Source organism: Eucyclogobius newberryi, unplaced genomic scaffold (assembly GCF_026437365.1).
Source record: "Eucyclogobius newberryi isolate DKJ021-1_F unplaced genomic scaffold, fEucNew1.0.hap1 SCAF_277, whole genome shotgun sequence".
In the NCBI taxonomy this organism is placed as follows: domain Eukaryota; kingdom Metazoa; phylum Chordata; class Actinopteri; order Gobiiformes; family Gobiidae; genus Eucyclogobius; species Eucyclogobius newberryi.
Window position 1 is genome coordinate 40,012 of NW_027315920.1, and position 17,005 is coordinate 57,016.

At 53.3% G+C, this 17,005-nt stretch overlaps 1 protein-coding gene across 1 annotated transcript in view; it reads left to right on the top strand.

Annotated features, from left to right (window-relative positions):
- The first annotated feature begins 10,793 nt into the window (after positions 1 to 10,793).
- LOC140372703 (chymotrypsin-like elastase family member 2A) overlaps positions 10,794 to 17,005 on the top strand; it is a 28,595-nt gene continuing 22,383 nt past the window's right edge. Inside the window, exon 1 of the mRNA XM_072459805.1 lies at positions 10,794 to 10,928. Coding sequence (XP_072315906.1) covers positions 10,820 to 10,928 — 109 coding nt within the window. The 5' untranslated portion in view covers positions 10,794 to 10,819. The remainder of the gene's footprint in view (positions 10,929 to 17,005) is intronic.

Genomic DNA, 17,005 nt, shown 5'->3' on the forward strand with positions numbered 1-17,005 from the left:
ACACACACCAGAGGACACTGACACACACCAGAGGACACTGACACACACCAGAGGACACTTGCTGACACACACCAGAGGACACTGACACACACCAGAGGACACTTGCTGACACACACCAGAGGACACTGACACACACAAGAGGACACTGACACACACCAGAGGACACTGACACACACCAGAGGACACTTGCTGACACACACCAGAGGACACTTGCTGACACACACCAGAGGACACTGACACACACCAGAGGACACTTGCTGACACACACCAGAGGACACTGACACACACCAGAGGACACTTGCTGACACACACCAGAGGACACTGACACACACCAGAGGACACTTGCTGACACACACCAGAGGACACTGACACACACCAGAGGACACTTGCTGACACACACCAGAGGACACTGACACACACCAGAGGACACTTGCTGACACACACCAGAGGACACTTGCTGACACACACCAGAGGACACTGACACACACCAGAGGACACTGACACACACCAGAGGACACTGACACACACACCAGAGGACACTTGCTGGCACACACCAGAGGACACTTGCTGACACACACCAGAGGACACTGACACACACCAGAGGACACTGACACACACCAGAGGACACTGACACACACCAGAGGACACTGACACACACCAGAGGACACTGACACACACCAGAGGACACTTGCTGACACACACCAGAGGACACTGACACACACCAGAGGACACTGACACACACCAGAGGACACTGACACACACCAGAGGACACTTGCTGACACACACCAGAGGACACTGACACACACCAGAGGACACTTGCTGACACACACCAGAGGACACTGACACACACCAGAGGACACTGACACACACCAGAGGACACTTGCTGACACACACCAGAGGACACTGACACACACCAGAGGACACTTGCTGACCCACACCAGAGGACACTGACACACACCAGAGGACACTGACACACACCAGAGGACACTTGCTGACACACACCAGATGACACTGACACACACCAGAGGACACTTGCTGACACACACCAGAGGACACTGACACACACCAGAGGACACTGACACACACCAGAGGACACTTGCTGACACACACCAGAGGACACTGACACACACCAGAGGACACTGACCCACACCAGAGGACACTGACACACACCAGAGGACACTGACCCACACCAGAGGACACTGACACACACCAGAGGACACTGACACACACCAGAGGACACTTGTTGACACACACCAGAGGACACTGACACACACCAGAGGACACTGACACACACCAGAGGACACTGACACACACCAGAGGACACTGACACACACCAGAGGACACTGACACACACCAGAGGACACTGACACACACCAGAGGACACTTGCTGACACACACCAGAGGACACTTGCTGACACACACCAGAGGACACTGACACACACCAGAGGACACTGACACACACCAGAGGACACTTGTTGACACACACCAGAGGACACTTGCTGACACACACCAGAGGACACTGACACACACCAGAGGACACTGACACACACCAGAGGACACTGACACACACCAGAGGACACTTGTTGACACACACCAGAGGACACTTGCTGACACACACCAGAGGACACTGACACACACCAGAGGACACTGACACACACCAGAGGACACTTGTTGACACACACCAGAGGACACTTGCTGACACACACCAGAGGACACTGACACACACCAGAGGACACTGACACACACCAGAGGACACTGACACACACACCAGAGGACACTTGCTGACACACACCAGAGGACACTTGCTGACACACACCAGAGGACACTGACACACACCAGAGGACACTTGCTGACACACACCAGAGGACACTGACACACACCAGAGGACACTGACACACACCAGAGGACACTTGCTGACACACACCAGAGGACACTTGCTGACACACACCAGAGGACACTGACACACACCAGAGGACACTGACACACACCAGAGGACACTGACACACACCAGAGGACAATGACACACACCAGAGGACACTGACACACACCAGAAGACACTTGCTGACACACACCAGAGGACACTTGCTGACACACACCAGAGGACACTGACACACACCAGAGGACACTGACACACACCAGAGGACACTGACACACACCAGAGGACACTGACACACACCAGAGGACACTTGCTGACACACACCAGAGGACACTGACACACACCAGAGGACACTGACACACACCAGAGGACACTTGCTGACACACACCAGAGGACACTGACACACACCAGAGGACACTTGCTGACACACACCAGAGGACACTGACACACACCAGAGGACACTGACACACACCAGAGGACACTGACACACACCAGAGGACACTTGCTGACACACACCAGAGGACACTTGCTGACACACACCAGAGGACACTGACACACACCAGAGGACACTTGCTGACACACACCAGAGGACACTGACACACACCAGAGGACACTTGCTGACACACACCAGAGGACACTGACACACACCAGAGGACACTGACACACACCAGAGGACACTTGCTGACACACACCAGAGGACACTTGCTGACACACACCAGAGGACACTGACACACACCAGAGGACACTTGCTGACACACACCAGAGGACACTGACACACACCAGAGGACACTTGCTGACACACACCAGAGGACACTGACACACACCAGAGGACACTTGCTGACACACACCAGAGGACACTGACACACACCAGAGGACACTTGCTGACACACACCAGAGGACACTGACACACACCAGAGGACACTTGCTGACACACACCAGAGGACACTTGCTGACACACACCAGAGGACACTGACACACACCAGAGGACACTGACACACACCAGAGGACACTGACACACACACCAGAGGACACTTGCTGGCACACACCAGAGGACACTTGCTGACACACACCAGAGGACACTGACACACACCAGAGGACACTGACACACACCAGAGGACACTGACACACACCAGAGGACACTGACACACACCAGAGGACACTTGCTGACACACACCAGAGGACACTGACACACACCAGAGGACACTGACCCACACCAGAGGACACTGACACACACCAGAGGACACTGACACACACCAGAGGACACTTGCTGACACACACCAGAGGACACTGACACACACCAGAGGACACTTGCTGACACACACCAGAGGACACTGACACACACCAGAGGACACTGACACACACCAGAGGACACTTGCTGACACACACCAGAGGACACTGACACACACCAGAGGACACTTGCTGACACACACCAGAGGACACTGACACACACCAGAGGACACTTGCTGACACACACCAGAGGACACTGACACACACCAGAGGACACTTGCTGACACACACCAGAGGACACTGACACACACCAGAGGACACTGACACACACCAGAGGACACTTGCTGACACACACCAGAGGACACTGACACACACCAGAGGACACTGACCCACACCAGAGGACACTGACACACACCAGAGGACACTGACACACACCAGAGGACACTGACACACACCAGAGGACACTGACACACACCAGAGGACACTGACACACACCAGAGGACACTGACACACACCAGAGGACACTTGCTCTGGAAAGTTAAGTCTGAGTCACAGATTGGACGGAGGCTAATGGGATGAAGCTAATCCTCTCAGCTAACGCTAACGGCTAAATCTCCCCCGACGACAACATCCAGCAGCCGATTGTGCGGCTTTTCCTTTGTTTTGTTGCTTTTCACGCTGGAAACGCCGAGCGAAATGAAGAAATGAAGAAATGGGACACGCACTTTTGGCCGTTACACATTTTGTTTTGCTGAAGTTTGAGAAAATGTGAAAACGAGAAGCTCCAGTTACGAATCCAAGGTCAAAACGACTGTAAAAACAGGTTGGAACAGAGTAAGTACGACTTATGTTCATGTTTACCATCGTAAAGCCCAGAATATCATGATATTTATGATGATTATTGTCATTTTGGAGCGAGAACAAACTGTTGGACTAATCCAATTATCCGACTCATTAACTCGACTTCAAATGAAGGAATGACACGTCGCATCAGCGTTTTTGAGCCGTAGAGTTTGGACACGCCTCTTTAGAGCTTAATGTTAATGTCATCCCGGATTATCGCCTTTTTATGTTTATAACTTGACTTCCTGATTGTAATGATGACATCACACCATGTGGTACACGCCCAAACTCCTCTGAAGTTATGATCAGACCTTTCAAAATATATCTAAAAAACAGCTTAATTTTGGTGAATTCATGTTTCAAACGGTGGAAAAAATGTGTTTGTTGTCAAAAAATTACTGTGTTTTCTGGAGTATGAGTCGCACTAGTTAAAAAATGCATAAAAGAGAAGAAAAAAACATACATAGGTTGCACTGGAGTAAAAGTATATAAGAGAAGTGTCTAAACATAATATATATATATATATATATATATATATATATATAAGGCAACATTTTTGTGTTAAAATGTGCCTCCTGTAAGAACGTGATTGGACCATAAACCGTCTCTTTTGAGGTAATTTTAATAGTTTTAATTACAGAGAATTTACCGTATTATCCAGACTATAAGTTGCACCTTTTTTCATAGTTTTGGTCGGGGTGCGACTTATACTCCAGAGCGAGTTATATGTGATATTATTAGTTATTTTCACAATGACAGCCACAAGGGCGCGCTCTAGGCTCTGAGCGACGCAGAAGAAGAATCTGCACTTCCTCTTCCTCTGGAGTTTGTGGAGTTGTTTAGAAGTGACAGAGAGGAAGAAGAATTCAGTGGATTTAGTGATTTGGGGTAAAACTGATGCTTTGGTAAACTTGTTAGCATGTTAGCATGTTAGCATGTTAGCATGTTCTTTATGCTATAGTTCTCTGAATAACTGTGTTATGTTACGTGTTATGTTACGTTAACATACCAGACACTTACCACAGTTCTGTCTGTGCCTCATGTAGCTGAAGGTGTTAGCGTTAGCATACGTCATGTAGGTGAAGGTGTTAGCGTTAGCATACGTCATGTAGCTGAAGGTGTTAGCGTTAGCATACGTCATGTAGCTGAAGGTGTTAGCGTTAGCATACGTCATGTAGCTGAAGGTGTTAGCGTTAGCATACGTCATGTAGCTGAAGGTGTTAGCGTTAGCATACGTCATGTAGCTGAAGGTGTTAGCGTTAGCACACGTCAAGTAGCTGAAGGTGTTAGCGTTAGCATATGTCATGTAGCTGAAGGTGTTAGCGTTAGCATACGTCATGTAGCTGAAGGTGTTAGCGTTAGCATACGTCATGTAGCTGAAGGTGTTAGCGTTAGCACACGTCAAGTAGCTGAAGGTGTTAGGGTTAGCATACGTCATGTAGCTGAAGGTGTTAGCGTTAGCATACGTCATGTAGCTGAAGGTGTTAGCTTTAGCATACGTCATGTAGCTGAAGGTGTTAGCGTTAGCATACGTCATGTAGCTGAAGGTGTTAGCGTTAGCATACGTCATGTAGCTGAAGGTGTTAGCGTTAGCATACGTCATGTAGCTGAAGGTGTTAGCGTTAGCATACGTCATGTAGCTGAAGGTGTTAGCGTTAGCACACGTCAAGTAGCTGAAGGTGTTAGCGTTAGCATACGTCATGTAGCTGAAGGTGTTAGCGTTAGCATACGTCATGTAGCTGAAGGTGTTAGCTTTAGCATACGTCATGTAGCTGAAGGTGTTAGCGTTAGCATACGTCATGTAGCTGAAGGTGTTAGCGTTAGCACACGTCAAGTAGCTGAAGGTGTTAGGGTTAGCATACGTCATGTAGCTGAAGGTGTTAGCGTTAGCATACGTCATGTAGCTGAAGGTGTTAGCTTTAGCATACGTCATGTAGCTGAAGGTGTTAGCGTTAGCATACGTCATGTAGCTGAAGGTGTTAGCGTTAGCATACGTCATGTAGCTGAAGGTGTTAGCGTTAGCATACGTCATGTAGCTGAAGGTGTTAGCGTTAGCATACGTCATGTAGCTGAAGGTGTTAGCGTTAGCACACGTCAAGTAGCTGAAGGTGTTAGCGTTAGCATACGTCATGTAGCTGAAGGTGTTAGCGTTAGCATACGTCATGTAGCTGAAGGTGTTAGCTTTAGCATACGTCATGTAGCTGAAGGTGTTAGCGTTAGCATACGTCATGTAGCTGAAGGTGTTAGCGTTAGCATACGTCATGTAGCTGAAGGTGTTAGCGTTAGCATACATCAAGTAGCTGAAGGTGTTTGCGTTAGCATGTTGTTAGCGTACGTACACCTATTCACCATGTTCTCTCATCTCATTATTTTAAACTGCATTTACAGAGGAAATGTCTGATCTTGGATTTTATCAAATAAGTTTCCCTCAAAAAATGCGACTTATACTACGGAATATATGGTACTCAATTTTCTAATTGTTTCAAAACAACAATATCCTAAATCTTCTTCTTCTTCTTCTTCTTCTTCTTCTTCTTCTTCTTCTTCTTCTTCTTCTTCTTCTTCTTCTTCTTCTTCTTCTTCAGTACTAATATACAGCTGGTTTCTTCCTCTTCCACCAGATCACGGAGCATGCCCCGCCCCCTGGCTCCGCCCCGCCCTCTGGCTCCGCCCTCCGTCTGCTGCTCCGTCCCCGACTCCGGATCCTTCTGCAGCCAAGACGGACGACAATGCTCCACCTCCTCCGACGACGATGACACGCCCATCTTCTCCGCCTCCAAGAGCTCCGTGGACGTCGTGGCCTCGTCGCCGCGCCGACGCGACCCGACCTTCCCGAGACTGGACGTGCGCCGCAGCTCCAGCGCCTCGTTGGAGCAACGCCGCAACCTCGGCGCGTTCCGGAAGTCGGATTCGCCGCTGACGAAGTGGAACTTGGACTTGCGCGACCTGCCCGCGCAGGCCTCCGGCGAGCGCTGGATTTGTGGCGACGCGCAGCGGTGGAGCGGTTGTAGCGCGCAGAGTCGCAGCAGCACGCCCGATACCGTCGTTTTCAAAGGGTCACGGCCCTCCAGCGGAATGCAAGAGAAGATGCCCGAGGTAGCGTCTCCTCCGCCGTCGCTAACAAACCCCGAGCCGCCCGAGCTAGCATCTCCTCTGCCGTCGCCAGCGCTAACAAACACCGAGCCGTCCGAGCTAGCGTCTCCTCCGCCGTCGCCAGCGCTAACAAACCCCGAGCCGCCCAAGCTAGCATCTCCTCTGCCGTCGCCAGCGCTAACAAACACCGAGCCGTCCGAGCTAGCGTCTCCTCCGCCGTCGCCAGCGCTAACAAACACCGAGCCGTCCGAGCTAGCGTCTCCACCACCGTCGCCAGCGCTAACAAACACCGAGCCGTCCGAGCTAGCATCTCCTCTGCCGTCGCCAGCGCTAACAAACCCGTTAGAAAATGCCAACGAGCGATCAGCGTCGTCAGAAGATCAAGAGGATCTTTCTGAAAGTCCGTATTCTCCGCAGTTTTCGAAGGACATGTCGCCGCTGCCGCCAAAGGAGCTGCTTCGTTTCACTTTCCCGTCTCCCGTCTCAAGTTCTGTCAGTTTGGAAAAGTTTGCAGCGGAAGACCCTCTTTACGCTTTTAGACGTTCCCAAATGGAGGCGAGCTTCGCCCATATACCGGCGGACGATCTCCCGCAAACTATCGAGCGGCAATTCCAGCAGCGAGACTCTCTTACGGAGGATTTTGCTCATTTGCCCGCCGCCTGGAGGCCGCCGCTCGCCGCCTCCTGCAGCGATCCGTACTTGGGCGTTTGCCGTCGTTGCAACGAACACTTCTGCAAGAATAACGTCGATATTAGACGTCTGGGAAACAATACGATTCACGAAGAAGTGACAACATCCGGCGTTGAGCTCGTCGACATCGCCGTCCAAACCTGTTCGCCCGTCGGTTCGTGGTGGAACTTGAAACGGAACGGTTCAAACGTGGGTTCTCAGTCCATCTTGGGTTCGCCGCCCGGGTCCAGGTTAAACTTGCGATCGCCGCTCGGCTCGCGCTCGAATTTGGTTTCCCCGTCGTCGAGCATGTTCGCCGCGCACAGCGACGACGAGGAGAGCCGGAGCGAACAGGCCGATCCGTCCCGGCAAACGGCGTCGAACGGCGAAATGGAGCAGCGCAGGTCGTGCTTGAAGATCCACGGCGAGAGCAGAGAGCTGGGGAGGCGGAGCAGCATGAAGCAGGTGCAGTGGGACGAAGACGGGATGACTTGGGACGTCCACGGCGCTGCCATTGACCCCGAGGAACTCAACATGGCCATTCAGAAACATCTCGAGCTAAAATGCCATGACAACGGCGACGTGGAGAACGCCAAGCCGCCCAAAAAGAAATCGTCGAAGAAAACGAGAGCGCCCAAGCCTCCGGTGTACCTGAGGCCGCCGGTGATTCTGATCGACGGGAGGAGGAAAGAGGAGAGGAAAGAGGAGAGGAAAGAGGACAGAGGAGGAGAGACTGGGCAGATGGAGGACAGAGAAGAGGAGGAGATGAGGAGGGGGTCGCAGTCGCCGGCGGTGGTCCAGAGGAAGAGGAGCATCATCAGCACGTTCAAGAAGCCGGGATGGTGCGGAGGCTCCGGGAAGCACCAGGACTGAGGCTGCATCAGGCCGTCGTCACGGCGATAACATGCAGGAGGGCGGAGCTGCATCAGGCCGTCGTCACGGCGATAACATGCAGGAGGGCGGAGCTGCAGTTTGGAGGTTCCATGTCTTCCGGGCCCTGGTGGAGCTCACCTCGTCTGGAGAAGGTTCCGGAAGGATCCGCCTTGTAGAGCCCAAAGTCTGAAACATTTGCACATGTGTCGTTTCGGTCACAGGCGCCGCGTCCGCACGTCGTTCGCCGCTCACGCCATGTGTTTAACGCCATATTGGACGTCGATAACGGTTGTAAAACAATAAAGACTTTAAAACGTTTAAACGGGCGGAAAGTCTCGTCTGGTGTTTTATCGTGAAGCGGAGCTGGAAAAAGACAAAATCACGGCTTTTATGGCGAAAGTGTCAAAGTAAAAACTGTGTCGACTGTGTGTGTGTGTGTGAGTGTGTGTGAGAGTGTGTGTCTGTGTGTGTGTGTGTGTGTGTGTGTGTGTGTGTGTGTGTGTGTGTGAGTGTGTGTGAGAGTGTGTGTCTGTGTGTGTGTGTGTGTGTGTGTGAGTGTGTGTGTGTGTGTGAGTGTGTGTGAGAGTGTGTGTGTGTGTGTGTGTGTGTGTGAGTGTGTGTGTGTGTGTGAGTGTGTGTGAGAGTGTGTGTCTGTGTGTGTGTGTGTGTGTGTGTGAGTGTGTGTGTGTGTGTGAGTGTGTGTGAGTGTGTGTGTGTGTGTGTGTGAGTGTGTGTGTGTGTGTGAGTGTGTGTGTGTGTGTGAGTGTGTGTGAGAGTGTGTGTCTGTGTGTGTGTGTGTGAGTGTGTGTGTGTGTGTGTGTGAGTGTGTGTGAGTGTGTGTGTGTGTGTGTGAGAGTGTGTGTGTGTGTGTGTGAGTGTGTCTGTCTGTGAGTGTGTGTGTGTGTGAGTGTGTGTGTGTGTGTGTGTGTGTGTGTGAGTGTGTGTGTGTGTGTGAGTGTGTGTGAGAGTGTGTGTCTGTGTGTGTGTGTGTGTGTGTGTGAGTGTGTGTGTGTGTGTGAGTGTGTGTGAGAGTGTGTGTGTGTGTGCGCTTCATTATGAAGAGTGGGCGTGGTTTAAACCGTGGCCCCTCTGGGCCCCTTTGGGCCGTCCCACTTTGAGCGACACAAACTTTCTGTTTAATTTGCTTTCATTTTTAATCGTTTTGATTCAAGACAAAACATGTTATATTCAAATTATTCAATTATTCTCTTCTTTTCTTAAATACATCTTAAGTACTGTGCTTAAAGTAAAAGTACTGTGCTTAAAGTAAAAGTACTGTGCTTAAAGTAAAAGTACTGTGCTTATAGTAAAAGTACTGTGCTTATAGTAAAAGTACTGTGCTTATCAGAGGATACTTTTACTTTTACTTCACTACATGTGTGTTTATTTTAGACTGAAAAGTGAAGTACTTTTCTTTTTGGTTCGAGGGGTTTTATTTTTGGAAAAGTATTTTGAGTTTTCACCAAACAAAAAACATCTACCGTATTTTCTGGACTATAAGTCGCACCTTTTCTGTCTTTTTGGCCGGGGTACGACTCATACTTATACATATATTTATACTTATACTCTGGAGCGACTTATATGTGATATTATTTGTTATTTTCACACATTTCATTCTCCAGTGCGACTTCAATGTTTTTTTCTGCTTTATTATGCATTTTTTGGCTGGTGCGACTTATACTCAGGAAAATACGGTACATTTTGACTTCGTCAGGTTCGATCGTCATGAGGCTCTTTTACAACCAGAAGAATCCACTTCTTAAATCCACTTTATTATGATATGATTTTACTGAAATTCATATTCATAAATAAAAACAATTTTTCACTATAAAAATAGACAAAAACAGAAAAGAGAAATTCCAAAACAAACTTCAATATCTTCATTTAAATCGATTGTTTACGTTTTCCACAGTTTTACTCGAGTATTTCTTGCTCTTGTATTTGTACTTCTTCCAATTCCAGGACAATCAAACTTCTGGCCAATCAGGAGCGTTCATCTGCAGGTGGGCGGGCTCTGATTGGCCGGTGTGTGGCTGGGGGTCGTCCTGAGGTCACAGCAGGTTGTTGTTGTTGTTGACGCTCCGCCGCTGCCTTTGTCTCCCAAAACTGCTGATACTCTACCCACAATGCACCTGTGCCGCTCCGAAGCCTCCAGCGCTTGTGCCTCGTGGGCCTCGGGGCCCTCGGTACTTAAACGCGCCGCTCCAGAGCCACGGCTGGTTTCACCGGGACGACGTCATGACGACAGAACCTCTGCTGCTGCTGCTGCTGCTGCTGCTCTTGAGCAACGCACCGGCCCAGGCCTTCACCCTGAGACCACAAGCTCAGCACAAGATCCTGCACCTGGGTGAGAACCGGCACCCAACACCCCCAACACACCCAACACACCCAACACCCCCAACACACCCAACACCCCCAACACACCCAACGCACCCAACACCCCCAACACACCCAACACCCCCAACACACCCAACACACCCAACACCCCCAACACACCCAACACCCCCAACACACCCAACACCCCCAACACACCCAACACCCCCAACACACCCAACACCCCCAACACACCCAACACACCCAACACCCCCAACACACCCAACACCCCCAACACCCCCAACACACCCAACACACCCAACACCCCCAACACCCCCAACACCCCCAACACACCCAACACACCCAACACCCCCAACACCCCCAACACCCCCAACACACCCAACACACCCAACACCCCCAACACACCCAACACCCCCAACACACCCAACACACCCAACACCCCCAACACCCCCAACACCCCCAACACACCCAACACACCCAACACCCCCAACACACCCAACACCCCCAACACACCCAACACCCCCAACACCCCCAACACCCCCAACACCCCCAACACACCCAACACACCCAACACACCCAACACCCCCAACACACCCAACACCCCCAACACCCCCAACACCCCCAACACACCCAACACCCCCAACACACCCAACACACCCAACACCCCCAACACCCCCAACACCCCCAACACCCCCAACACACCCAACACACCCAACACACCCAACACACCCAACACCCCCAACACACCCAACACCCCCAACACACCCAACACCCCCAACACACCCAACACCCCCAACACACCCAACACCCCCAACACCCCCAACACACCCAACACACCCAACACCCCCAACACACCCAACACCCCCAACACACCCAACACACCCAACACCCCCAACACCCCCAACACCCCCAACACACCCAACACCCCCAACACACACAACCCCAACACCCCCAACACACACAACACCCCCAACACACACAACATCCCCAACACCCCCAACACCAACACCCCCAACAAACCCAACACCAACACCCCCAACACCCCCAACACCAACACCCCCAACACCAACACCCCCAACACACCCAACACCCCCAACACCCCCAACACCAACACCCCCAACACACCAACACCCCCAACACCCCCAACACACCCAACACCAACACCCCCAACACCCCCAACACCCCCAACACCCCCAACACCAACACCCCCAACACACCCAACACCAACACCCCCAACACACCCAACACCCCCAACACCAACACCCCCAACACACCCAACACCAACACCCCCAACACACCCAACACCAACACCTCCAACACACCCAACACCAACACCCCCAACACACCCAACACACCCAACACCAACACCCCCAACACACCCAACACCAACACCCCCAACACCAACACCCCCAACACCAACACCCCCAACACCCCCAACACACCCAACACACCCAACACCAACACCCCCAACACACCCAACACCAACACCCCCAACACACCCAACACACCCAACATCAACACCCCCAACACAACCAACACCAACACCCCCAACACACCCAACACCAACACCCCCAACACACCCAACACACCCAACACCAACACACCCAACACCAACACCCCCAACACACCCAACACAGCCAACACCAACACTCCCAACACACCCAACACACCCAACACACCCAACACCCCCAACGCACCCAACACCAACACCCCCAACACACCCAACACACCCAACACCAACACACCCAACACCAACACACCCAACACACCCAACACCCCCAACGCACCCAACACCAACACCCCCAACACACCCAACACTAACACACCCAACACCATTCCCCAACACACCAAACACCCCAAACACACCCAACACCAACACCCCCAACACACCCAACACACCCAACACCCCCAACACACCCAACACCAACACCCCCAACACACCCAACACCAACACCCCCAACACCAACACCCCCAACACACCCAACACCAACACCCCCAACACCCCAACACACAAACACCAACACCCCCAACACCCCCAACACCAACAACACCCCCAACACACCCAACACCAACACCCCCAACACCAACACCCCCAACACCCCCAACACACCCAACACACCCAACACCAACACCCCCAACACACCCAACACCAACAACACCCCCAACACACCCAACACCAACACCCCCAACACACCCAACACCAACACCCCCAACACACCCAACACCAACACCCCCAACACACATAACACACCCAACACCAACACCCCCAACACCCCCAACACACCCAACACACCCAACACCAACACCCCCAACACACCAAACACCAACACCCCCAACACACCCAACACCCCCAACACACCCAACACACCCAACACCAACACCCCCAACACACCCAACACCAACACCCCCAACACACCCAACACCCCCAACACCAACACCCCCAACACCCCCAACACCCCAAACACCCCCCACACACCCAACACCCCCAATACACACAACACACCCAACACACCCAACACACCCAACACCAACACCCCCAACACACCCAACACCAACACCCCCAACACACCCAACACCAACACCCCCAACACACCCAACACACCCAACACACCAAACACCAACACCCCCAACACACCCAACACCCCCAACACACCCAACACACCCAACACACCCAACACACCCAACACCAACACCCCCAACACCCCCCAACACCCACAACACCCCCAACACACCCAACACCCCCAACGCCCCCAACACACCCAACACCAACACCCCCAACACACCCAACACACCCAACACCAACACCCCCAACACCCCCAACACCCCCAACACACCCAACACACCCAACACCAACACCCCCAACACACCCAACACCAACACCCCCAACACACCCAACACACCCAACACCAACACCCCCAACACACCCAACAGCCCCAACACACCCAACACCAACACCCCCAACACACCCAACACCCCCAACACACCCAACACCAACACCCCCAACACACCCAACACACCCAACACCAACACACCCAACACCAACACACCCAACACACCCAACACACCCAACACACCCAACACCAACACTCCCAACACACCCAACACACCCAACACCAACACCCCCAACGCACCCAACACCAACACCCCCAACACACCCAACACACCCAACACCAACACCCCCAACACACCAACACCCCCAACACACCGAACACACCCAACACCAACACACCCAACACCCCCAACACCCCCAACACCCCCAACACACCAACACCCCCAACACCCCCAACACCCCCAACACACCGAACACACCCAACACCAACACCCCCAACACACCCAACACACCCAACACACCCAACACCAACACACCCAACACCAACACCCCCAACACACCCAACACCCCAAACACACCCAACACCAACACCCCCAACACCCCCAACACACCCAACACCCCCAACACACCCAACACCAACACCCCCAACACACCCAACACCCCCAACACACCCAACACCCCAACACACCAACACCAACACCCCCAACACCAACACCCCCAACACACCCAACACACCCAACACCAACACCCCCAACACACCCAACACCAACACCCCCAACACACCCAACACCAACACCCCAACACACCCAACACCAACACCCCCAACACACCCAACACCAACACCCCCAACACCCCCAACACACCCAACACCAACACCCCCAACACACCCAACACCCCCAACACACCCAAAACCAACACCCCCAACACACCCAACACCAACACCCCCAACACCCCCAACACCCCCAACACACCCAACACCAACACCCCCAACACCAACACCCCAAACACACCCAACACCCCCAACACACCCAACACACCCAATACCAACACCCCCAACACCCCCAACACACCCAAGACCAACACCCCCAACACCCCCAACACACCCAACACCAACACCCCCAACACACCCAACACCAACACGCCCAAAACCCCCAACACACCCAACACACCCAACACCAACACACCCAACACACCCAACACCAACAACCCCAACACACCCAACACACCCAACACACCAAACACCAACACCCCAAACACCCCCAACACACCCAACACACCAAACACCAACACCCCCAACACCCCCAACACACCCAACACCCCCAACACACCCAAGACCAACACCCCCAACACCCCCAACACACCCAACACACCCAACACCAACACCCCCAACACACCCAACACCAACACGCCCAACACCCCCAACACACCCAACACACCCAACACCAACACACCCAACACACCCAACACCAACAACCCCAACACACCCAACACACCGAACACACCAAACACCAACACCCCAAACACCCCCAACACACCCAACACACCAAACACCAACACCCCCAACACCCCCAACACACCCAACACCCCCAACACACCCAACACCAACACCCCCAACACACCCAACACCCCCAACACACCCAACACCCCCAACACCCCCAACACCCCCAACACCCCAACACACCCAACACCCCCAACACACCCAACACACCCAACACACCCAACACCCCCAACACACCCAACACCCCCAACACACCAACAACACCCCCAAAACCCCCAACACACCCAACACCAACACCCCCAACACACCCAACACCCCCAACACACCCAACACCAACACCCCCAACACCCCCAACACCAACACCCCCAACACACCCAACACACCCAACACCCCCAACACACCCAACACACCCAACACCCCCAACACACCCAACACCAACACCCCCAACACACCCAACACCAACACCCCCAACACACCCAACACCAACACACCCAACACACCCAACACCAACACCCCCAACACACCCAACACACCCAACACCAACACCCCCAACACCAACACCCCCAACACACCCAACACACCCAACACCAACACCCCCAACACACCCAACACCAACACCCCCAACACACCCAACACCAACACCCCCAACACACCCAACAGCCCCAACACACCCGACACCAACACCCCCAACACACCCAACACACCCAACACCAACACCCCCAACACACCCAACACACCCAACACCAACACCCCCAACACACCCAACACCAACACCCCCAACACCAACACCCCCAACACCAACACCCCCAACACACCCAACACCAACACCCCCAACACACCCAACACACCCAACACCAACACCCCCAACACACCCAACACCAACACCCCCAACACCCCCAACACCCCCAACACACCCAACACACCCAACACACCCAACACCAACACCCCCAACACCCCCAACACACCCAACACACCCAACACCAACACCCCAACACACCCAACACCAACACCCCCAACACACCCAACACCAAAACCCCCAACACACACAACACACCCAACACCAACACCCCCAACACACCCAACACACCAAACACCAACACCCCCAACACACCCAACACCCCCAACACCCCCAACACACCCAACACCCCCAACACACCCAACACACCCAACACACCCAACACCAACACCCCCAACACACCCAACACCCCCAACACCAACACCCCCAACACCCCCAACACCCCCAACACCCCCAACACCCCCAACACCCCCAACACACCCAACACACCCAACACCCCCAACACACCCAACACCCCCAACACCAACACCCCCAACACACCAACACCCCCAACACACCCAACACCCCCAACACCCCCAACACCCCCAACACACCCAACACCCCCAACACCAACACCCCCAACACACCCAACACCCCCAACACACCCAACACCCCCAACACCAACACCCCCAACACACCCAACACACCCAACACCCCCAACACACCCAATACCCCCAACACACACAACACCCCCAACACCCCCAACACATCCAACACACCCAACACCAACACCCCCAACACCCCCAACACACCCAACACACCCAACACACCCAACACACCCAACACCCCCAACACACCCAACACCCCCAACACCAACAACACCCCCAACACCCCCAACACACCCAACACACCCAACACACCAACAACACCCCCAACACCAACACCCCCAACACCCCCCAACACACCCAACACCCCCAACACACCAAC